The following is a 25,867-nucleotide window of genomic DNA, read 5'->3' as shown; positions in this document are numbered from 1 at the left end:
TAACGGCTATGGTTTATTATTTATTAATAACCTAACACCATGCACTAAGTAATAGTGAGTCATGCATCCCACGAATACTTCAGCATTGGCAGCAATAGGCGATAATATTATTTGAATAAGCTCCGCCCGGTCTTGCTCTTGTTGTACACTGATCCGTTGGAGAACAAGAATAATGGACTCTTCCACTGGAATGAGGAGTTCCACGGAATTTTCCACTCTCGTCTATTCTTGGAATGAGGAATTCATGACATTTCGCCCCCCCTCTAAGAAACCTTTATTCTCCAGGAGAAAAGTTTTTACTGCGCTACGCTGCCAACACGGTTATCATGCCCTACACCTGCACCTACAGGATACCTGTTCCTAATAGTATGCTCTCACACTTTTCACACACCCTCTCATACTGTGGTGTATGTCAGTTAACCTCTGTTCAGGTAAATGACGGTTCGCCTGTGAGTGAAAAAACTCAACATCTACGTTAATACTCAAACTAGAGGGAAAACTCCCTAGTGAGGCGCCATTACATGTTAGAGCGGGCTTGGTGAACTACGCCACAATTATTCACAATATGTTAGTGGTGTTATGTATGTATACAGAGTGTAGGTGGGACAGATATGGAGTAGATGTAGGTAGGTGTAAAATAGTGTAACTTATCATATAAATTTTTCCTACACTATCACACCATGCACCATACCATGCAACTTAAATTTTAAGCATGCCGCAAAACTCTCGGGCCAAACCATTTTTTTCAGGGTTGCATTTACAACTCCACCACCTACGGTTTATGATAGTTCCTATCTGCTCGAAAAACACATGGCCAGATGGCGGGGTGCACCGCCAAACACCCTCGAAGCCACCTAATCTGCACACTTTCGTCACTTGGTTCCTCGATTCAACTGAATCTGAGGTCCCAAGATCCGAACATAAAGTCTCCGAGCCACCTAACCGGTACACTTCAGCCACTTAGTTAGAACATAAGAACATAAGAACACGGGGCAGCTCCAGAATTCCCCCACTACTCACGATGGGTGAGGTGTAGTTTCAGGAGTCATAGGTAGAGGCTTGATTCTCGTTTACAGTGGTATAGAGTACGCATCCAGTACCTTGTCACCTTACTACACCCACACCTCACTACCACCTCGATCAGATTACTCTGCTACCAGACGCGACAAGAAGTCCGCCCCAACGTTGTCTTGCCCCTTTATGTACAGTCGCGATAAGAAGTGATGTCGCCGTGTACGTTTATTTTCGATCACGCAAGTATCGTTATATATTTTCAAGAGTACCATTATTTTCCTGTATCTTCATCATAACTTAACTAAATATATTTTACAAGCTAGAAAAAAATAGAAAATAAATATTCAATGATGTCTTACGAAGACTTGCCGAAATATTTTGACACAAAGTGTTTTCGTTCACCAAGGAAAGAGTCAAATGAAGTCCAAATATCGACATATTACTCAAACAGAAAGTAAAATTATCTTTTCATGATCATTGTTGACAACAATAAATCTAACATATGCACAATATATAGGACATGTATGATTAGTCGATATCCTAAACTAGGATGGCGAAATTTATTTAATTTATACTCTCGTTTGATGATGACGTCATCGCCCGCGCACCATACCTATTATTCAGCCCTTACTCACTCTTTGCCTTTCGTGGTCAACATAACGATAACAAAAGCTTTCCGTGGACTTGTAATGCATGATAGTGATCAAGGGAAGATGCCCACAGCCTATAACTACCGAGGGATAGTCGGAGATGGAAAAATAAGAATATATAGCTTCATAATAGTCGTGTTTTGTAACTCACTCTTTGCCGCCGATCGCAAACACCATTGCCTTTCTTGGTCAATATAACGATGACAAAAGCTTCATGTAGACTTCTAATGCTTGGAGGTGATCAGTGGAGCATATCCACAGCTTATAAGTGCCATAGAATAATCGAGGAAGGTGGGGAAATAAGAATATATGGCTTTGAAATGGAGGTGGTGGTCGGGCGGTAGGCTAATCGCAGCGTTGCCAAACATTAGGCTATGGTCGAGTGTTCGTGGAGGCGTCCGGAATTTTGATAGTTCAGATATGGCAACCCTACCTATGAAGGCATTCTTCATTCATCATCGTTACTGAGCAATGTTACTATATATTTCAGTGCCCATGCTTATGATAAGAAGCCATCATAGTGAATACAAGGTGTTTAATGTGAAACCTTTTTATTTGATCGTTTCTTAATCAATAAAACGCAAAGTAATGCCACGAACTGTCCATTCGCTTCGTGTCATACTGTGCGTGTGTATTAATAACTGCAGAAGACAGTTCATGGTATGACCCAGTATATATATATATATATATATATATATATATATAAATATATATATATATATATATATATATATATATATATATATATATATATATATATAAAACGCCTAAATCTGAACAACGTATAACAACTGTTTTGCAAAGATAAGCACACGACGTGAGCTAAATCATTTCAAGGTTGTCTTCAGTACTGAAGACAACACATGACATTCGCAGTCGCATTTTTTAAAACAAATGAATGTATAATTGTAATTCAGGTACTACTATGTTATTTTACCGTGTTTTACATCACAACGTATTATAGATTATCATTAAAAGGGAACATTATAACAAATAATAAATACACATCACTTCCGTTACCTTCAAATGCTCCCGTACGAAACATTTTGAGAGCGGCGACATCACTTCATATCGCGACTGTACTTTACTGTGAACTGAAAATGCTGGAGATATAATGCCCAACGCATCAGGCGTGCATTTGCGTTCTTCGAAGTTTTCAAACTGGCTAGGGGCGTATGATCAGTTTCGAGAACGAACTGATCGCCACATATGTAAAAATAATATCTCTTGATTCCCTCTATTACTGCAAGGAGCTCTTTCTTTACCGCAGAGTAATTTCTCTCGGCTGCACGCAACTTCCTACTGTAGCAACTTAAAGGAAACACCTGATTATTGCTCTCTTGCATCAACACGGCACCAATGCCCTCCTGTGATGCATCGGTACGCAGAATGAACTGCTTATTGAAATCAGGCAGCTGCAAAATGGGCTCTTTGCATAACATGCTTTTAAGTGTCGCGAAGGCTTCCTCTTGCGCACCTGTCCATTGTACCTTACTGGGTGCATGTTTTCTCAACAATTCATGCAGAGGGGCAGCAATGACAGCGCAATTGGGGATATAATCCCGGTAATATCCAGCTAAGCCCAAGAATGACTTTGCCTGAGTTTTGGTCTGAGGACGTGGAGCATTTCTGACCTATTCTATATTATCCACCTGGCACCCATACTGTCCCTCACCAATGACATGACCTAAGAATGGCACCTTTTCGTGCCCAATCAAGCACTTACTGGGCTTAATGGTCAGGTTGTAGTGCCGGAGCTGCTCCAACACTAACCTGAGGGTCTCTAGATGCTGCCTGAATGTGGTTGAGTGAATTAATACGTCATCCACGAACAGCTCCACTCCTTCAATACCTCTCATGACCTCGCGCATGACCTTGTTAAAAGCTGCTGGCGAGTTGGTCATCCCGAAGGGTAAGGCTGTGTACTGATACAAGCCCCGAGGTGTACTAAAAGCCGTCACCTTACAACTCTCCTCACTCAGAGGAATCTGGAAAAACCCTTTTGTCAGATCTATCTTAGAAAAAATTCTAGAATCAGCCAGAGTAGCAAATATGGCTTGCGGGTCAGACATTGGCTCAGCATCTACGCGTGTCACTGCGTTTACTTTTCGAAAATCACCGCAAATCCTAATTCCTCCTTCTTTCTTCCTTACGACAACCATGGGGCTGCAGTAGGGAGAATTTGATCTCTCTATGATACCCGCGGCCTCCATTTCACTGATTTCGCTTTTTACGGCGTCAACCAGTCTTAAAAGAATCTGGTAAGGCCTTTGTCTGACAGGCTCCTTGCTCGTCAACTCGATTCGATACTCTGGTACCCGAGCAATCTTAGGTTTGTCAGAAAAAAACTCTGCATAACCCTCTAGCAACGATGCTAATTGTTCCCTCTCCTCTGGGACTAACTTTTCTCCCAACGTCAAGTCATGCACTGACTCTGTCTGTCTAGAAGATACAGTGAGAGGAGCCTCGCCGTCCTCATCATCCTGTATTACTACTGCCGCTCCCACATCTACGATCTGAGGTTGAGAATAATGAGCTTTAACTAACTCTAGACACCTCACCTTCTCATCATCACACTCACTTTCTCGCAAGCAGCAGCCGGTAGTATTGTTTAAACATGTTGATGTGGAACCGTTTAGGTTGTCCATCAACCAGGAGAATATAATTAAGGTCATTGACCTTCTCCTGAACCTCGTAAGGTCCCTTCCACTGAGCTAACAGTTTGTTGCTCGCTGTGGGAAGCAAAACTTGGCACTGTTCTCCTACACTGAGCTTACGCAACTTTGCCTTCCGGTCGTAGTAACTATTCTGTACTTGTTTTGCTTTGAGTAACTCCTCCTTAGCAATGTTACAGGTCTCTCTCAACCTGTCACCTAAATCTAACACGTACTGGTACGTGTTCTTGACGTTCGGGTCCGGAACATTGTCATCCCACAGCTCTCTCAGTAACTGTAGCGGGCCCCTAACAGGCCTTCTAAACATTAGCTCAAACGGGGAGAACCTTGTGGAGCTCTGCGGGGCTTCCCTGTACGCGAACAACAAAGGAGCAAGGTACCTAGGCCATTCCTTGGGTTGTTCGGCAGCCATGCGTTTAAGCATTTTCTTATGTTTTTTTTTTTTTTTTTTTTTTTTACAACAGAGGAGACAGCTCAAGGGCACAAAAAAACGGAGACAGTGATAAAAAAAAATTAAAAAAACGCTACTCGCTGCTCCTAAAAAAAGAATCAAAAGAGGTGGCCGAAAGAGAGGTCAATTTTGGGAGGAGAGGTGTCCTGATGCCAGGGTTGATTATTATTTTTTTTTAAAAAAAAAAAAATCCGAATTTTTTATTTAAATCAGATTTTTTTTTATTTAAATCAGATTTTTATTTTATTTTATTAATCAGCATAAAAATATTTGGAAAGCTATATATATATATGTATATATATATATATATATATATATATATATATATATATATATATATATATATATATATATATATATATATATATATATATATATATATATATATATATATATATATATATATATATATATATATATATATATATATATATATATATATATATATATTAGTTTAAAACACATTTTGGAGTGTTTTTACAGCATGTTGCATCATCTCTTACTTGGTTACAACGTGTTTGAACCTGTCAAACAGCCCAGTAGCCACTGACCAGGATTGCATCATCTCTCTCAGGCTCTGTCCTATTCGTCTTACATCATGTTAGGACATAGCCGGACTTGTGCCACTGTGTAGTAGTTTGACTGTTTAGGTGTTACAGGATAGCCACTCATTCCTGAGCTAACTGCAAGAGCGTAGAGATGTCACTGACCACAAGGATTAATGTATCTGGTAGGAAGAGCGATCCAGTGTGGGAACATTTTAACAGAATTCCTTCAAAGTCTGGGAAACCATGGAGAACTATAAGCAAACAGTGTAAACTGGAGTTACAAGGAATAGTAGCAAGACTGAAAAGAACCAAATTTGTTGTCATATGAATTAAAAACCTTATTTTTTAAAGGTTTTGAATTTCGATTTCAAAGAATTTTTATGAACTACTTTCAAAGAAGTGTATCATTATTTTTCAAAGACTGCTTTTACAGTATAAATTCAATGTGCTTTTGTTTTAAATACAGGCCATAATAATTTTCTTTTTTAAATTCATTACTTCAGGAAATAAGTAGAGTTCATTATAAAAAAAACCTCTTTGATTTCCTTTTTTTAATAGCATGTGGATTTTTTTGTTATACTGTATTGTAAAAGGAATTGCTTTAATATTCTACTCCTCAGAAATTAGTACAGTTCATTACAAGTAAAACCCTTTGATTTATTTTTTTAATGGAATGTGGAATTTTTTGTTGTATTGTAAAAGGAAGCTTTTAGTGTTCTATTCTTCAGGAATATATAAAGCAGGTGTAAGTATGTGTTTGTTTTTATATTTTTCCTTTACATTCCATGTTGGTTTGGGCAGAATTAAATATTGATTTAAATCAATGATTTAAATCATAATGATTTAAATCGGCCAACCCTGCCTGATGCCCTCCTCTTGAAAGAGTTCAAGTCGTAGGCAGGAGGAAATACAGATGAAGGAAGATTGTTCCAGAGTTTACCAGCGTGAGGGATGAAAGAGTGAAGATGCTGGTTATCTCTTGCGTAAGGGGTTTGGACAGTATAGGGATAGGCATGAGTAGAAAGTCGTGTGCAGCGGAACCGCGGGAGGGGGGGGAGGCATGCAGTTAGCAAGTTCAGAAGAGCAATCAGCGTGAAAATATCGATAGAAGATAGAAAGAGAGGCAACATCGCGACGGAATTTAAGAGGTAGAAGACTATCAGTAGGAGGAGGAGAGCTGATGAGACGAAGAGCCTTATACTTCACGCTGTCCAGAAGAGCTGTGAGTGGAGGTCCCCAACCCGTGAGATGCATAATCCATACGAGGGCGAACAAGACCCCTGTATATGGATAGCAACTGTGCGGGGGAGAAGAACTGGCGGAGACGATACAGAGCGCCCAATCTCGAGGAAGCTGATTTAGCAAGAGAAGAGATATGAAGTTTCCAGTTGAGATTTTGAGTTAAGGATAGACCGAGGATATCTAGTGCTGAAGAAGGTGACAGCTGAGTGTTGTCGAATAATAGGGGATAGGTGTTTGGAAGATTGTGTCGAGTTGATAGGTGGAGAAACTGAGTTTTTGAGGCATTGAAGGACACAATGTTCCTTCTACCACAATCGGAAATGATAGCAAGGTCTGAGGTTAAGCGTTCTGCAGCCTCCAGTCTGGAGTCGTGTACTTCCTGTTGGGATGGCCTTCTATTGAAAGAAGTTGAATAATGCAGAGTGGTGTCGTCAGCGTATGAGTGGACAGGACAGTTTGTTATGGAAAGAAGATTATTGATGAATAACAGGAAGAGAGTGGGTGATAGGACAGAGCCCTGTGGAACACCACTGTTGATAGGTTTAGGGGAAGAAAAGTGATCGTCTACCACAGCAGAGATAGAACGGCCGGAAATGAAACTGGAGATAAAGGAACAGAGAGAGGGATAGAATCCGAAAGAGGGCAGTTTAGAAAGCAAAGACTTGTGGCAGACTCTATCGAAGGCTTTCGATATGTCTAGCGCAACTGAGAAAGTTTCACCGAAACGGCTAAGAGAGGATGACCAAGAGTCAGTTAAGAGAGCAAGAAGATCGCCAGTAGAACGCCCCTTGCGGAACCCATACTGACGATCAGATAGAAGGTTAGAAGTGGAAAGGTGCTTTTGAATCTTCCGGTTAAGGATTGATTCAAAAGCTTTAGATAGACAGGAAAGTAAAGCTATAGGGCGGTAGTTTGAGGGATTGGAACGGTCACCCTTCTTAGGCTTCTTTTGGCTGCCGACCTGAGAGGTGTCTTGATAACTCCTCGAACCTTTTTCTTATCAATTTCTGCAACATTCGCGGTCTTCGTTCTAATTTTCATTCTGTGGAACACCATCTCTCCTCCTCTAAACCTCACCTTCTCTTCCTTACAGAAACACAGGTTTCTGAGGCTACTGTCAGCAATCTCTACTCTGTTCCCTCCTACTATCTCTATCCTCAATTTCAATCCAAAGCTGGATGTTGCCTCTACGTACGCAACGACATCACTTGCTCTCATGCCCACGACCTTGACTCTTCTGAATTTTCCACCATCATTGTCATTCTATTACTAAATACATCTGTGCTGTTTACCTTTCACCTAATTCTACTAACTATGTAAAACTCTTTGACAACCTGAACTCTAAAGTGGAGCACATCTTGACCCACTCTTCCTTCGCTGAAATCACCATCCCAGGAGATTTCAATGTTCACCACCAGCTTTGGCTTTCATCCTCTTTCACTGAACAGCTTGGTGAACAAGCCTACAACTTTGCTCTCCTCAATGACCTATAGCAGTTGGTTCAGCACCCTACATGATTTCCCGACCGTCTTGGAGACCGGCCCAACATACTAGACCCCTTCCTTACCTCTAACCCTTCTGCTTACTCTGTCAAACTGTTCTCTCCGTTGGGCTCCTCCGATCACAACCTTATTTCTGTATTCTATCCTATCACTCCTGTACACCCTCTGGACCCACCTTAGAGGCGATGCTTCTGGCATTTTGCTTCAGCTCGGTGGGACGACCTGAGGATGTACTTTTCCTATTTCCCGTGGAATGATTACTGCTTCCAGGATAAAGACCCCTCTGTGTGTGCCCAGCGCGTCACAGAGGTGATTGTCTCAGGAATGGAGGCATACATTCCACGTACTTTCCCTACTCCCCATGCTAAAAAGCCTTGGTTTAATCACGCTTGTTCTCGTGCTGTCAAAGATAGAGAGGCAGCTCACAAAAGGTACCAGAGCCTTCGAACTCCCGCTAACCATGACCTTTACATTTCCGTCCGGAATCGTGCCAGATCTATTCTTCGACTTACCAAAAACACCTTTATCCATAGCAAATGTCAACACCTTGCTTTCTCTAATTCTTCCAGAGATTTCTGGCACTTAGCCAAAAATATCTCCTCCAATTTCACTTCTTCCTCTTTCCCGCCTCTTCTTAACCCAGACGGCAGCACTGCCGTCTCTTCTATCTCTAAGGCTGAACTCTTCGCTCAAACTTTCTGTAACAACTCCACTCTGGACGATTCTGGGCATATTCCTCTTACTCATCCCCCCTCCGACTCCTTTATGCCTGTTATTAAGATTCTTCCTAATGATGTTTTCTATGCCCTCTCTGGCCTCAACTCTCAGAAGGCTTATGGACCTGATGGAGTACCTCCTATTGTCCTTAAAAACTGTGCTTCCGTGCTGACACCCTGCCTGGTCAAACTCTTTCGCCTCTGCCTATCAACATCTACCTTTCCTTCCTGCTGGAAGTACGCCTTCGTACAGCCTGTGCCTAAGAAGGGTGACCGTTCCAATCCCTCAAACTACCGCCCTATAGCTTTACTTTCCTGTCTATCTAAAGCTTTTGAATCAATCCTTAACCGGAAGATTCAAAAGCACTTTTCCACTTCTAACCTTCTATCTGATCGCCAGAATGGGTTCCGCAAGGGGCGTTCTACTGGCGATCTTCTTGCTCTCTTAACTGATTCTTGATCATCCTCTCTTAGCCGTTTCGGTGAAACTCTCTCAGTTGCACTAGACATATCGAAAGCCTTCGATAGAGTCTGGCACAAGTCTTTGCTTTCTTAACTGCCCTCTTTCGGATCCTATCCTTCTCTCTGTTCCTTTATCTCCAGTTTCCTTTCCGGCCGTTCTATCTCTGCTGTGGTAGACGGTCACTGTTCTTCTCATAAACCTATTAACAATGGTGTTCCACAGGGCTCTGTACTATCACCAACTCTCTTCCTGTTATTCATCAATGATCTTCTTTCCATAACAAACTGTCCTATCCACTCATTCGCTGATGACTCCACTCTGCATTATTCAACTTCTTTCAACAGAAGACCCTCTCAACATGAATTACATGACTTCAGGCTGGAGGCTGCAGAACGCTTAACCTCAGACCTTACTATCATTTCCGATTGGGATAAAAGGAACCTTGTGTCCTTCAATGCCTCAAAAACCCAATTTCTCCACCTACCAACTCGACACAATCTTCCAAACACCTATCCTCTATTCTTCGACAACACTCAGCTGTCACCATCTTCAACACTTAACATCCACGGTCTATCCTTAACTCAAAATCTCAACTGGAAACTTCACATCTCTTCTCTCACTAAATCAGCTTCCTCGAGGTTGGGCGTTCTGTATCGTCTCCGCTAGTTCTTCTCCCCCGCACAGTTGCTATCCATATACAGGGGCATTGGCCGCCCTCGTATGGAGTATGCATCTCACGTGTGGGGGGGCTCCACTCACATAGCCCTCTTGGACAGAGTGGAGTCTAAGGCTCTTCGTCTCATCAGCTCTCCTCCTCTTACTGATAGTCTTCTACCTCTAAATTTCCGCCGCCATGTTGCCTCTCTTTTTATCTTCTATCGATATTTTCATGCTGACTGCTCTTCTGAACTTGCTAACTGCATGCCACCCCCCTCCCGCTGCCCCACTGCACGCGACTTTCTACTCACGCTCATCCCTATACTGTCCAAACCCCTTATGCAAGAGTTAACCAGCGTCTTCACTCTTTCATCCCTCACGCTGGAAAACTCTGGAATAATCTTCCTTCTTCTGTATTTCCTCCTGCCTGCGACTTGAACTCTTTTGAAGAAAAGGGTATCTGGACACCTCTCCTCCCGAAATTGACCACTCTTTCGGCCACCTCTTTAGATTCTTTTTGTGAGCAGCGAGTAGCGGGCTTTTTTTTATTATTGTTTACTTTTTTGTGCCCTTGAGTTGTCTCCTTTGTTGTAAAAAAAAAAAGGCACAGGCTGTACAAAAGCATACTTCCAGCAGGAAGGAAAGGTAGATGTTAATAGGCAGAGACGAAAGAGTTTGACCAGGCAGGGTGTCAGCACGGAAGCACAACTTTTATGGACAATACGAGGCACTCCATCAGATCCATAAGCATCCTGAGAGTTGAGGCCAGAGAGGGCATATAAAACATCATTATGAAGAATCTTAATAACAGGTATAAAGGAGTCAGAGGGGATATGAGTAGGAGGAATATGCTCAGAATCGTCCAGGGTGGAGTTCTTACAGAAAATTTGAGCAAAGAGTTCAACCTTAGAGATATATGAGACGGCAGTGCTCCCGTCAAGGTTAGGAGAGGAGGGAAAGAGGAAAAAGTGAAATTGGTGGATATATTTTTGGCTAGGTGCCAGAAGTCACGGGAAGAATTTGAAAAAGCAAGGTGTTTACATTTCCTGTTGATGAAAGAGGTTTTGGTAAGTCGGAGAATAGATTTGGCATGATTCCGGGCTGAAATGTAAAGTTCATGGTTAGTAGGAGTGCGAAGGCTCTGGAACCTTTTGTGAGCTGCCTCTCTATCTTTAATAGCACGAGAACAAGCATGATTAAACCAAGGCTTTTTAGCATGAGGAGTAGAGAAAGAACGTGGAATGTATGCCTCCATTCCAGAGACAATCACCTCTGTGATGCGCTGGGCACACACAGAGGGGTCTCTCTCCTGGAAGCAGTAATCATTCCACGGGAAATCGGAAAAGTACATCCTCAGGTCGTCCCACCGAGCTGAGGCAAAATGCCAGAAGCATCGCCTCTTCGGTGGGTCCAGAGGATGAACAGGAGCGATAGAACAGGATACAGAAATAAGGTTGTGATCGGAGGAGCCCAATGGAGAGAACAGTTTGACAGAATAAGCAGAAGGATTAGAGGTAAGGAAGAGGTCTAGAATGTTGGGCCTGTCTCCAAGACGGTCGGGAATACGTGTAGGGTGCTGAACCAACTGCTCTAGATCGTTGAGGAGAGCAAAGTTGTAGGCTTGTTCACCAGGCTGGTCAGTGAAAGAGGATGAAAGCCAAAGCTGGTGGTGAACATTGAAATCTCCCAAGATGGAGATTACAGCGAAGGGAGAGTGAGTCAAGATGTGCTCCACTTTAAAGTTAAAAAAGTCAAAGAATTTTACATAGTCAGTAGAGGTAGGTGAGAGATAAACAGCACAGATGTATTTAGTAATAGAATGACAATGAAGTCTTAGCCAGATGGTGGAAAATTCAGAAGAGTCAAGGTCATGGGCACGAGAGCAAGTGATGTCGTTGCGCACGTAGGCGCAACATCCAGCTTTGGATTGAAATTTAGGATAGAGATAGCAGGAGGGAACAGAGAAGAGATTGCTGTCAGTAGTCTCAGAAACCTGTGTTTCGGTGAGGAAGAGAAGGTGAGGTTTAGAGGAGATGGTGCTCCACAGAATGGAAATTAGATATAAGACCGCGAATGTTGCAGAAATTGATAAGGAGGAAGTTCGAGGAGTTATCAGGACACTTCTCAAGTCGGCAGCCAGAAGGGGAGTCCTCCCTGGGGGAATTTATGATCCCCCCCCAGGCGGGGACTCCGAGGCAGTGTTATTGTGCGCCATTTTGAATTTTGAATTTTGGGAAAAGGTGTGTATGTTGTGTGAATATAGTGTGGTGTAGAAAGAGAGAGGATCTGTCTTTAGAGAGCATGCTGAACTACTCTCTGGTGTTGATGAGACAAAAGGGAAGCGGATAGTGAGGACATAGGAAGGGCATTTGAAGGGCTTCAGCACGTTATAACATTCACATAAGCCATTCCCCAAGGGAACGTAGGGCGTGGTACGTAACCCTTTACAAGCCAGCAGACGGAGTACTTCCTCCATCATCCCTGAGATGAACTGAGTACCTCGATCACCCAGTATTTGTTTGGGTATGCCTACTCGGCAAAATATGGTCACGAGAGCTTCAGCCACAGTTTGCGTCTCAATATTCTTGAGCGGCACTGCTTCTGCCCAACGCGTAGCAAAATCTACCAGCGTAAGGATATATTTGGAGCCATCGCTGGCTCGGGCCTCTATTGGCCCCACCAAATCTACCGCTACTCTCTCATAGGGAGAGTCAATAATGGGCAGTGGCTGTAAGGGAGCAGGCTTTACCCTTCCCCTATCTATAGTGTTTTGACATACATCGCACGACCTCACAAATCTAGCTACTTCCTGGCCTATCCTTGGCCAGTAAAAATGTGCTTGTACGCGAGCGAGTGTCTTGGCTCTTCCCATGTGACCGCCTTGAGCAGTGCTATGACCTAACTTGAGAACAGCCTCTCTGTATCTCGCAGGCACAACTAACTGCAATTTCTTTTCACCAGAGGGAGAGATAATCTGCCTATATATCAAGCCACGCTGCTTGATAAAACTGACGCGGTTGTCGTTCAGCTGAATGACACTGTGTTCCTGCAGACGTTCACGTACGCCTTACAGGGTGGCGTCACTCTCCACCTCCTTCCTTACGTCCTCGCTGTTAGTTAGATCTCCAGGAGATATAACCATAAGAGCCTTAACAGTAATCTTACGCTTAGCAGCGGCTCGTGTCACTACTGATGCGCCAATCTGAGGCTCACCTTTTCCTTGTACCCTTTCACTTTCCCAAAAATCCTCTGGATCCAACACCGCGTTAGGTGTTTGAGTCACTGCGTTCTTACCCATCCCGTTAGTAGCTCCGGGAATGTTGCCAATCACTAAATCATAGAGCGGTGTTTCGAGTGTCACCGCCATGATCCAGCCTGTGTAATAGGGTGACTTGACTTTTATCTTGACTTCAGGAGCTATTACTGGCGCGCTATTCAACAGCCATATTTTTCTCCGTTCTCCTGTGAATTCATGGCTCCTAGCTAAGCTGTGCCTCAGAGTACAAATGGTAGAACCACTATCCCTCATCACCATAGCTGGGCGTTATCGCGATAAGTAATTGCGATATTTTATCGCTGATAACAAAATCGGGTTATCGGCCATCCGCTACCTATTTAAATATATATCGGTATCTTCGCTACTTTTGTAACCAAACTAGCGATAATCGCTACTTTTTTCCGCCTCTCAAAAAAAAAACGTTGTCTCCTCCCTACTGCGCATGCGTGGTCCGATGAAAAAACTTCGGGGTATAAAATATCTTCGGTGAAGAGATTTCATACTTAGATCATCAGCATTAAAACAGTAGGTTAATTTTTTGTCACTCAAAAATCAATATATCAAAGAGAAAAATCATTTAACTTTGCCCCCCAAAATTATTATTCACTGCCTCAAATTTGATATTCTATATTCGTTTGTAAGCATGCCATTGTATTGAAGGCACCCGGTGTTGTGTTAGTTGGTGTCCCATCGTCAAAAGCTGGCGCATTTGTTTACAAACACGTAATGGTCTCTCGTGAACTGCGAATGCTCAGACCAGTAAACGTAGACCTGTAGAGTCTGACAAAGCTTTTTAACGCATTAAGAGTTTCTGGAAAGCTGACTCAGACATACAGTACCACCATCCTCGCTGTTTCTAGAACGACACTCTGTACATATAAATACAACTCGTACAGATCGAGTTTCGGTCTAGAAACAGCGAGGATGGTGGTAGTGGTACTGCATGTCTGATTCAGCCTTCCAGCAACTCTTAATTACGGTTAAAAAGCTTTGTGAGACTGTACAGGTCTACGCTTGCTGGTCTGAGCATGCGTAGTTCACGAGAGACCAGTGTTTGTAAACAAAAGCGCCAGCTTTTGACGGTGGGGACGCCAAATAACACAACAACGGTTCAGGCGTTTCTAGTATTACCGTCCATAGGTACGTGTCAACGTGTTTTCAGGTTTTGTAGGTTTTCTAAAATACAGATAATGAAAATTTGAATTCATCTATGTTTTTCTATCTGAAATATCAATATAGTATCGTTTTCGCTTATCGGACTTATCGCTAGCTAGTATCGGAATTGTGGATTTATATCGGTATCGGTTATCGGTTATCGCCAATATTTGTGTCTCCAGTTAACGAATTTCGGTTATCACCGATATGGTTTTTCATTATCAGTTATCGGTTATTGGGAATAAGGTTTTCTGTTATCGTGCCCAGCTATGCTCATCACCGTAACCTCTCGGTCTCCTATTCAACCTTTACTCAAGTTCAACCGATCATCGTACTGATTTGTGGCTGCTCCGGCCAATAGTCATTAATTCTGCGCCTCATCGCGATACTGGCCGTTCACGGAAGGCACATGTGGTGGCGAACCCTGCTTTCTACCAAAATATCCATGCTGCGTTACACCTTCCTGCCCTACTGCAGCATTTTTGTGCCACTTAGAGTAGTTACCCTGATTCGGTCGCGGCCCATAACTTCTAGTCATCGGACGCGGTGCATAATTCTGGTTACTTTTGGCTGAAGGCCACGGGCGGCTAATCGCACCTGTGGTGGCGACGCCTGAAGCCATCTTTCTTCCAGGGGCATCACTCTGCATGTTACTGCTTTTAACTATAGGCTTTTTCGTCACACCACAGGCCTCAAAATAGGAATTAGCCATTTTCTTCATATCCTCCAATATCCTCACCTTGTTTATTTTGAGCCTCGTGACTAATTCATCTGGGCAGGATTTTATGTACTGCGCCCGCAATATTAGGTCCTTCACACCTTCTACTGTTTCCTCAGCACCGTCTTTCTTGAGCCATTGCTCTAAGTACCCTTTGAGGCGAGCAGCAAATTTAATTGCTGTCTCATCGTCATTTATGGAGGCAGAGGAAAACTGTTTCTTTAAATCATCAACAGACATTCCATAAGCTGTTAACAATGCCTCCTTCATATCCTTATACTCACGAGAGTCCTCATCCAATCTATGAATCACCTCCAAAGCTTTGCCTTCAAAAAGACTCATGATTTGAACACGCTTGGTGACCTCATCATATTGCATTAGGCTTGCAGCTTCCTCAAACCGCGCTATAAATATCTCTATCTTGTCACCTTCCTTGAAATTATTCAGCTTTAACTTTGGGGAAACTACTTTATTATTCTGAGAGTTGGCACCACCATTCCCAATATTCGCCGCCTGTAGCTCGGCTAGTTTTACTGCGTGTGTCTCCTTCTCTCTCTCTCTCTCTCTCTCTCTCTCTCTCTCTCTCTCTCTCTCTCTCTCTCTCTCTCTCTCTCTCTCTCTCTCTCTCTCAGCCTCCAGTTTCCGTATTTCTAGCTGGTATAGCTTCCTTTCTCTCTCTCTCTCTCTCTCTCTCTCTCTCTCTCTCTCTCTCTCTCTCTCTCTCTCTCTCTCTCTCTCTTTTTCCGTTTCTCTCTCTTTCGCCTTTTCTCTCTCATTCTCCTGCTCTCTGAGTATGTAGTCCTTGGTTTCCTTAGCATTTAACCCTATTTCTGCCGCTTCCTGTTTCCACTGTGATATAGACATCTTGTTAGATAAATATTTAATTAGCCTAACGGCCAATACTTCTCCTATGGAGTGTGAGGTCAGGCCCCTGTTCGGGCTCCAATTAATGTGGGGTTCTTGAAAAAGGTCTGGACTTCTGAAGATCTCAATGTATTCTCATCAATAAAAATTATAAAATAAAATATCTGAAAATTGAGTTCTCAGACTCACAGCCCCCTCTAGTCACTTATTTTTGACCAATCACACTACATAGGGGTAAGCAAAGACCAGTTGAACCTGCTCTTAAGTTTATTCAACTCAACAAGGAAAACTCGCTGGAAATAAGGAATAATTAATCAATTATAGGCACACAGCTACCTAGCTAAGTGACTTAAACTACCCTAGTCAAAAACTGTACTTAGCTCCGTGGATGGGTGCGCCTGAAGCCGCACACTGATGCCATGTGGTCCGTCCGCCCAACGATGAAGTCCTCCAGCCGCTTCTCGTAACCTCCCAAGGTGCTCCACACAGCAAAAACGCCTCTCGTAACTTCCCAGGGCTTTCCTCGCCTGCAGTAAACAGTCACCTGACTTGTGGATACGGCAAGGCAGGAAAGACCACCACGATGAACACACGTGGGCGGGAAAAGGAGGTAGAGGGGAGCACCTCCGGTCCCCGGCCCGCGGTCAAGATGCCAGCACTCGCCACACCGACATCTCTCGCTCTGCGTAACACTTAAACTAACGCCCTAACGGCTATGGGTTATTATTTATTAATAACCTAACACCATGCACTAAGTAATAGTGGGTCATGCATCTCACGAATACTTCAGCATTGGCAGCAATAGGCGATAATATTATTTGAATAAGCTCGGCCCGCTCTTACTCTTGCTGTACGCTGACGCGTTGGAGAGCAAGATTAATGGACTCTTCCACTGGAATGAGGAGTACCACGGAATTTTCCACTCTCGTCTATTCTTGGAATGAAGAATTCATGACAACACCCAAGCCCAGCTGGACGACCACCAAAAAGCAGAGGTCCTGGCAACCCACTTTCAATCAATGATAGGCACGGCATTCACGCTCCATCCATCCCAGCTGAAGCGGACCAAGCATTGAAGACACTCTCACTAGGGAAAGCAGCAGGCAATGATCTTATCCCCTATGAGTTCTTGAAACTGTACAAGACAACCTCCTGCAGATATATAACACCAGCTGGCTGACAGGGGAATTTCCATCCTGCTGGAAGCAGTCCACCATAATCCCCATCCCAAATCCCGGCAAGAACCCGACGCTGCCATCAGCATATAGACCGACAGCACTCCTCTCCTGCATTGGCAAGCTGATGGGGCGCATGGTGGCGACCCGGTTATCCTGGTGGGTGGAGGAGAGGCGCCTGCTGGGGGGAGAGCAGTGCGGCTTTCGTCCCCACCGCAGCACCCTGGATGTCCTGGCGCAGATAGAATACCACATCTGCGACACATACCGCCAGCGACAGGTTATGTCGGTCCTGTTCATAGACCTCGAGGGGGCCTTCGACTCAGCATCACACGAGGGAGTCGCCTACAAGCTAGCCGGCATGGGGGTCACCGGCACCACCCTCGCCTGGGTCAAGGACTTCCTCTCGGGCCGCACATTCCAAGTTGCAGTTGGGGCCTCCAAATCCCCATCACACCCCATAAAAAGAGAAGTGCCACAGGGCTCCATCCTCAGCCCCCTGCTATTAACATCCTTATGGCAGACTTCCAAGTGGCCCACCACTCACACCTCCTCATATACGCTGACGATATCACCATCGTCAGCAAGGCACCAACACTGGCGGAGTCGGAACAACACCTTCAGGAGGCAGCAAGAGCACTTGAGGGTTGGGTGACCATCTGGGGCCTCACCATCAGCCCACACAAAAGTGCCCTCATGTGCTTCACACTCAAGAGACTACCAGCACCACCTACAATCTCCCTGAAAGGAACACCTGTCCCCCACACCCAGACATACACCCTCCTGAGGCTGCGACTGGAAGGGCCTCGCCTGACCTGGGCCAGCCATGTAGCCCATCTAAATGCCTCCAGCTCAAAGCAGTTAAACATAATGAACAGGATAGCTGGCATCCGATGGGGGCTGACCGTAACCTGCTCCTATGAATCACCATCAGAGCAAGGTTAATGTACGGCAGCGGCATCTACGGGGCAGCAGCTCCTTCCACCCTCGTCATACTGGACCCTCGTCCAAAACACCGCACTGATGATAGCATTGGGTGCCATGCGGTCCTCCCCCGAGAGTGGCATCCCCCCTCTAGCCACCCACAGAAGGGAGGTGCTGTGCCACCACTATCACAGCATGATGAGCCTACCACCTTCTCACCCTCTCTCCAAGCTGTACAGCAACTCAGGGGTGGACCAGCAAGCCCCAGTCTGGCTCCCTGCAACCCGCCAACCCCTGATAGTAAGGGCACTATTGGTGCACCTCATTCTCAACCTCATCCCACCACCACCACAACTTATCAGCCCACACTCCCCCATTGCACCTTGGCAGGACATCTCCCACATGCTGTCCCTGCACATCCCTGGCCTCCCTCCTAAACCATCCTCCGGCATTGTGGCAGCAGCACACTTCCTCGAACTGGACAGGTCCCTCTACCACCACCTGAAAATATACACTGATGGCTCTCACTCCCCGCTGCCACCCTCCACGGCATCAGCCATCTATGACCCCAGCACCAACATCTGTAGCACGTGGCGACTCCCCCAGAGACCGACGTCCTGACAGCGGAGCTGTACGCCCTGCACCAGGCCCCCACACACCTCCACACCACCCACAGCAGGGGCAAGGCTGTTATCTACACAGACTCCCTCTCATCACTCCACCTCCCCCTCTCCCGCCACCCAACATATTCAACGGCCATGGCCCACAGCATCCAGCGTGCCCTCCTCCTCCTGACATCCGAGGGCTGGGAGGTAACCCTGCAGTGGGTGCCCTCACACTCAGGCATACGAGGCAACGACATCGCCGCCGCCGCCGCCAAGATGAGCCTTGCGGAGGTAAACATCACGCCGCTCCCCCTCCCACTCTCCACGGCCAAACGCCTCATCTCCCGCACCTTCCACGCCTCCTGGGACGACAAGCTTGTCAACACCCTCCGCATCACCTCCATGGGCCAGTACCGCACCAACACCTCCCCACAGCTGTGGGTGAGGAAAACGTCCCGCATCTTAGACGTGGCCTTGACGCGCCTCCGCCTGGGCCACACGCCTCAGCGCTCATCTTCACCGCCTGCGCCTGGTCCCCGACCCTCACTGCCCCCGGTGCAGGACCGTCGAGGACACCATTGAGCACCTCCTGCTGCACTGCCCACGCCACCACTCCCAGCGGCTACGGTGAGTCGAGCTGGGGCGAGTAGTGCAGTGACAAACAGCTACGGTGAGTCGAGCTGGAGTGAGTAATGCGGTGACAGCTACAGTGAGGTTGGCTGCCAAGTGCTGCTCCGACACCAACTCAACGCCCTGGACGTGCCCACCTTTGACATGTCCACGCTGCTGGCGGCGGCAGGCGTCCACCCCCCACGACAGGAAGCTGTCATCCGCCTCACCTGCGCCTTCCTTAGGAAGACGGGGCAGCTGACGCACCTGTGAGACCCTCACAGGACGACACCAGGGCTCATGTGAGCGACTAGATCGCCGCGGCCCAAAACAACAACAACAACAAACAACAAGCCTGAAATCAACCACCCAGCGAATGACCTGTGTTGTGTAGTTCTTCAAACCGAAATTGAGAGTATTCGTAACATAACCGATCAAGACTATTAATTAGTGTTTGTACTCAAAGACAAATTGTGTGTTGGATGTTCAGTGAGTTGGAAATAATTTAGTGCTTCACGGCCAAGTGACTATGGTGATGCAAAGTTTTATTAAAGAAAAATATCAGACATGAAAACTGAACCAATGGATATTTATGATATTATTTGTGAAAGCAATTAAGACACTCACTACGCTGTTTGAGAATAAGAGCATCGATGATTTTTATTGAGGCTTACATTATAAATGTTGACGGCCCTCGTAAAGCGCTGCACCAGCAGTGGAGCAGGGCCTGCAATCTCATCAACGATAAACAACGCTAAACGGTATATATATATATATATATATATATATATATATATATATATATATATATATATATATATATATATATATATATAAATTTCATGTGGCCTTTAGCGCCGGTAGGCTAATCCATAGGGGCCTGATATTCGGCCCGAGCCCGTCATGGCCCAGGCAATTGTGTATAGTGGCGCCATTATATATATATATATATATATATATATCTATATATATATATATATATATATATATATATATATATATATATATATATATATATATATATATATATATATGGAGCAGGGAGGCCATTAAAGAGGAAGGCAGGCGACGATTATAACTCAGCACAAACAACCGTCTCTTCAGAACCCGCTTTATGTGAACGACATAAAAGGAAAATAGCAAGCACAAGTTATTAATGTTCGGTGCCGGCCACCTCATCTTATTACACACGACAGTAATGAATATCTGCAGGAGATTTGCTGCACGAACAAAAATGTCTGCAAAATGTCTGCAAAATGGGAAACTTCATTTATAGGAACATAGATTGGGCCGATGTAGTATCTGAGAACTTGACGATTTTGTTAGGTATTCCAACATAACTTCCTCCAATTAAAAGATTTAGTGGGTTGCATTAATGTTCGGTGCCGGCCACCTCATCTTATTACACACGACAGTAATGAATATCTGCAGGAGATTTGCTGCACGAACAAAAATGTCTGCAAAATGTCTGCAAAATGGGAAACTTCATAGGAACATAGATTGGGCCGATGTAGTATCTGAGAACTTGACGATTTTGTTAGGTATTCCAACATAACTTCCTCCAATTAAAAGATTTAGTGGGTTGCATAATGGTGCTAACAAATTAATATTTAATATTTACCAAGAATCTCTCTCTCTCTCTCTCTCTCTCTCTCTCTCTCTCTCTCTCTCTCTCTCTCTCTCTCTTTTTTTTTTTTTAATCAAGGGTATAGTACGAAGAGGAAGTGGGTTAGTGGTGAGGTACAGGTGGGGAATAGGAAAGACAGTAGAAGTGTACAGTTGTATGGTGTAGGTTCGTTAGTTGTTCTGGTGTAGTTATTGTTTATCGGGCACGTTATTTGTATACCCCCGGCGTGCTGGGTGTGTGTGTGTTTGGATTGTTTGTGTATAGAGAGCTAAGCTAAGCTATGGCGTCACTTGTGTGAAGTGATGTGTGGGCGGTTGTTCTCGTAGTGACTTCAAGCTGCGCGGACACCAGGGGTGGACCAAGTTCGTGCTGCCGTCAAGCTCCTTGACGTGGGTGTAGTTTACGTCGTCTTGCTGGTCTAGTTTCTCCCATATCTTTCCGGCCGCCTCCCGTAGCCTTGTACTGACTAGTTGTACTCCGAGTCTGCGGTGTTGTGCTGCTGTGTTTTCCGTGTACGGGTATTTCTGTCCGGTGGCAAATCTCAGCGCTTTGTTCTGCAGCCTCTGAAGCTGTAACATCTTGGTGTGGTAAGCCATGTGTGTCGGGGTGGGTGAGTAGTCTAGTATAGGAAGTATCTTCGTCTTTACTAGATACAGTTTGAGCCGCTCTGTGAAGTGCCAGAATCTGTTTAGTGATGTGAGGGCTGTTTTAACTTTCATGGTTTTATCGTTGACATGTTTAACGATCAGGCCGGTGGATGCCACTGTGTGGCCTAATATCCGGCATTGTTTTTGGTGGGAGATGGTGTTGCCCTGTATTTGTATGACATTTAATTTTTTCCTGCCGAGTGCGACCACAGCGAACATGTCTATGTTTGTTTTGATCTTCCATTTTTTTTCAAATGTGTTGAGTCTGTTCGCCTCCCGCACGACCACTATTTGTGTCGCGTGGTCAGCATAATATATATCGATACAGCTTCTGTTATCAGACCGGGGCATGTCAGAGGTGTAGGTGATGAAGAGCGTTGGTGATAACACGCTGCCCTGTGGCACGCCGCTGTGCAGGGGGAACGGGGAGGATATTGCTGACTTAACTCGAATGGAAGCTGAGCGCTGATCAAGGAAGCTACATAACAGTTTTTCCGTTAGCTCTGGCAGTCCGAGTTGAAGTATTTTGTATTGCAGGCCCTGTAGCCAGACTTTATCAAACCCTTTGCTGATGTCGCGTTGGATAATAGTGCAGTTTAGTCCTTGTCCTTTAGTGAGTGCTACCTTTTCGCTGGCGATGGAGATAGCTGACGTAGTGCTCCTCCCTGCCCTGAAGCCATACTGGGACGGGTTATAAAGGTTGTTTTCCTCCAGGTGACAACTGAGTCGTAAGTTGATTATTCTTTCAAAGATTTTTCCAGGGACTTCTAGGAGTGAGATTGGTCTGTAGTTCTTGGGATCCGTGGATGGTTTGTCTGGTTTAGGTATCATGGTGAGAGTGGCGACTTTGAATCGTTGAGGGAAGTAACCTGTTGTTAACATCGCATTATATATGGTGAGTAGGTACGCCAGCCCCCGGGGGGGTAACATGCTGATTTGTTGTTTATCTATTTTGCTCTCTCCGGGCGACGTGTTTTTCGTTTTGTTTATAGCTGATCGGAGCTCGGCTGTGCCTATTTCCGTAGTCAACAGATGGGCCTGTGTTAGGCGTTGCAGATCAATCGTATGGTGTGGCCTGGTTCTTGTTGGGTCCTGTTGGAGCCATGCCTCTACTTCCCGTTCATTGTCTTGGTCATAATGAGCGTTGTCTTCAGGTCTTATTGTGAACACTGACTTCCAGGTTTCTCTGAACTCTTGGGCAATACCCTCTTCATCCTGTATTTTGACTCCTCCCTTTTCTAGGTGTATGGGGCGGTGGTGTGTGTTGCCCTGCAGGCGTTTTATTCCCTGCCAGAAGGCTTTTGGGTCCTTGTATTTCTCGGCGAGGCCTTTTATTGTGTTTTCCCAGTGCCTGTTGTATGCTGTTTTGCACGTATCTTGTAGTGTTCGTTGGAGAACTCTACTTTGTTGATAAAGATCATGCGTCCAGCCGTGCCTCCCGGCGTATCGGAGGATGTTGGTAAAACGTAGCTGTGCGTCCGTAATCTCTTGGTTGCGGTGGGGGTATGATAGTGTTGTGCCTTGTGAGGGGTATTGCTTGTGCTTGGGCAGTTTTGACAGCGGTATACCAGGTGTTGACAGCGGTTTCTATGTCATCTGTGTTTTTCCCCTCTAGATGTAGGTCAGATACTTCTGAGTCTATAATGTTCTGATATTGCTCCCAATTCGCCTTTTTTGTGTTCATCCGCTGTGGGCAGGGCACGACAACGGGAGTGGTTGAGATGGTGAACAGTATTGGGAGGTGGTCGCTGTTCGTTAGTGGCCCCTGGCTGGCGTGGGTGTTGTGGTATGTTTTCCCATTCGTTAGAATCACGTCATGCGTGGTGAGGGCTGAGTGGCCTATAAACGTGGGGAAATTTGGACCTATGTGCTGGGGTCCGAAGGTGGTGATGATTTTCCTAATGTTTCGTCCAGTTGTATTTGTGTTGGAATGGCCAAGGCTGGTGTGGCGTGCGTTTAAGTCGCCTAGGAAGTACATAGGTTCAGGTATGCGTAGCAGTTTATAGAAGTCAGGAAACATAATGCAGCCTTCTCGTGGGGGGATGTAAGTAGTGGCAATATTAATGGGCCCGAGGGTAGTCATTAATTTAACAGAAAGGGTGTCGGAGTAGTGGAAGTCGTCATATATTTTGTGCTGGGTTCCTGTTTTGACTGCTATTGGCACTCCAGCGTGTTGTTCACCTGTTCTGTTCCGCTGATAACATGAATAACCCGGTATCTTTAGAGCCTGGGTGTTGGGGAGGCCATGGCTATTTATGAGGATTACCTCTGGGTTCTCATGTGTGTACGTGTTTATTAGATTGATGCGTTTGGTGTGCCAATGGTGGACATTGTGCTGTAGTATTTTTAGTTGATTGGTAGGTTGTGTGAATGACATGGTTGTATTAGGGGTTAGTTTTTGTTGCTCCTTTTGCCTCGCTCCTCAGCCCGGGGCGAGTGCTTGCTCTGTTGACACCTTTGTGTTGGTCCTGATGTGGTGGGCATGGTTGTGTGGTCGAGGGGACCGACCGCGAGGGTTGAGGGAGTGGGGGCGATGGGGGGGATGGAAGGGTCGAGCCGTCGCTCCTCTGCCCCAGTTGTGACCTTGGTACCTCTCTTCACGAGGTGATTCATCGTTTGTTTGGGTTGGGGTGACAGCCTGGGCCGAGCCTGCCGCTGTGGGTGGGGGGCGGGTCTGAATGGCCGTTGTTAATAGACTTGGGACTAGGGCCTGAAGGGTCTGAGCGAGTTCAGCCAAGGCTGTGTTTGCTGATTTCGTGTTAGCCGGTGATGGGAGGCCATTTTCAATGCTCTCTCTCTCTCTCTCTCTCTCTCTCTCTCTCTCTCTCTCTCTCTCTATCTCTCTGCGTGCGCGTGTGTGTGTGTGTGTGTGTGTGTGTGTGTGTGTGTGTGTGTGTGTGTGTGTGTGTATCTATATCTATCTATCTATCTGTCAAGAGAGAGAGAGAGAGAGAGAGAGAGAGAGAGAGAGAGAGAGAGAGAGAGAGAGTTTGTATCATTGGTTATCGATTATTGATATACCAGTTTGATTATCGATTACTGAGTAACCGATTCATTATCACTGTTTGCTGGATATTGATTTATTCTTGGTAAATACTAAATATTAAGGTGTATTGTCCCAACACAGACACCGTACAATATATCCTCTTCTTCACATGCTATGCCTTCCCCTTCACCTGCCTCTCCTTCTCTTTCCCAACAGACACTGAACAAGATTACTTTTTCCTCACATCCTATGCCTTCATATTTACCTGCCTTCTCTTTCCCAACACAGACACTGTACAAGACATCCTCTTCCTCACGTGCTTTGCCTTCCCCTTCACCTGCCTCACCCGCGCTCTTTCTCCCTGCACAGACTCAGCACGAGGTCAACGTAAGTTCTTCTCGCGTGGCTCTCACAGCGTCCCGCCGCCACCACGGGCAGCGACTCTCCTGCACGGCGCTCAACCCTCTCTTCCCCGACCACCCCTTCACAGACTCCCTCCTGCTCAACGTGACATGTGAGTGCGTAAGGGGGAGTGGAGGAGATTGCTACTAATAGTATAATTAACCCTAGAACCCTAAGAGGGGGTAGCTAATACCCAGCGCCATGATGTTTTCGAGTGTGCGCATGTTTCCCGCGCAGCTAGGGGTTCCCGGCTGCTGTGTAGCTTCAGTTGGCCGGCTGGCAGTGTGGCGGAAGGTTGCACGCTCTCGCTCCGTCTACTCCCTCGTGCTCCACCCCCACGTTTGGGTAAGTTGTACCCATGGTTACTGATACAATGTGTTTTAAGCGGCGGGTATGTCCTACCCAGTATAGTGTTACTGTATAATTTAGCGGGTATAGTCTACCCCTGGATAGTGCTTACGTATTATTCTTGTGATCAACAATGTAATGAAAAAAACAGATTAGAATTGTGCGTAAATAGTGACTTAATGTTACTTACGACTATTTTTTTCTCTTTTCAGGTAGCGAAGAGAAACAGACAAGTCTACCCCGATCAGGAAGGTGTGGGATATTTTCATCGAGGCCTGTGGCACCCATTATATGCCACACGAGTTCCTGACCGTCGATGAACAGCTGCTTGCCTTCCGTGGCCGCTGCCCTTTCCGCATGTACATTCCCAACAAACCAGCCAAGTATGGCATCAAGATTGTCATGGTCAACGATGTCAACAGCAAGTACATGCTGTCGGGGATCCCCTATCTTGGGAAGCAGGGGACACGGGCCAGAGACGGGCAAAACCTTGGCCACTCCTTCACCAAGGAACTCACTGAGCGTTACCACAACACCAACAGGAATGTCACAACTGACAATTGGTTTACCTCAGTGCCACTCATACAGGACATGCTGCACAATTGTGGCATG

The 25,867-nt window shown here is 45.5% G+C and overlaps 1 protein-coding gene across 1 annotated transcript in view; it reads left to right on the top strand.

Moving 5' to 3' along the window:
* The first annotated feature begins 18,789 nt into the window (after window positions 1–18,789).
* The window catches only part of LOC126995295 (sialic acid-binding Ig-like lectin 10), a 117,912-nt gene continuing 110,834 nt past the window's right edge, over window positions 18,790–25,867 (top strand). Inside the window, exons 1-2 of the mRNA XM_050854784.1 lie at window positions 18,790–19,077; window positions 24,794–25,019. Coding sequence (XP_050710741.1) covers window positions 18,790–19,077; window positions 24,794–25,019 — 514 coding nt within the window. The remainder of the gene's footprint in view (window positions 19,078–24,793; window positions 25,020–25,867) is intronic.

The sequence above is a fragment of the Eriocheir sinensis genome, chromosome 7 (assembly GCF_024679095.1).
Source record: "Eriocheir sinensis breed Jianghai 21 chromosome 7, ASM2467909v1, whole genome shotgun sequence".
Taxonomy (NCBI): Eukaryota; Metazoa; Arthropoda; class Malacostraca; order Decapoda; family Varunidae; genus Eriocheir; species Eriocheir sinensis.
The sequence above is the reverse complement of the archived record's forward strand: the minus strand, read 5'-3'. Positions and strand labels throughout refer to the sequence as shown.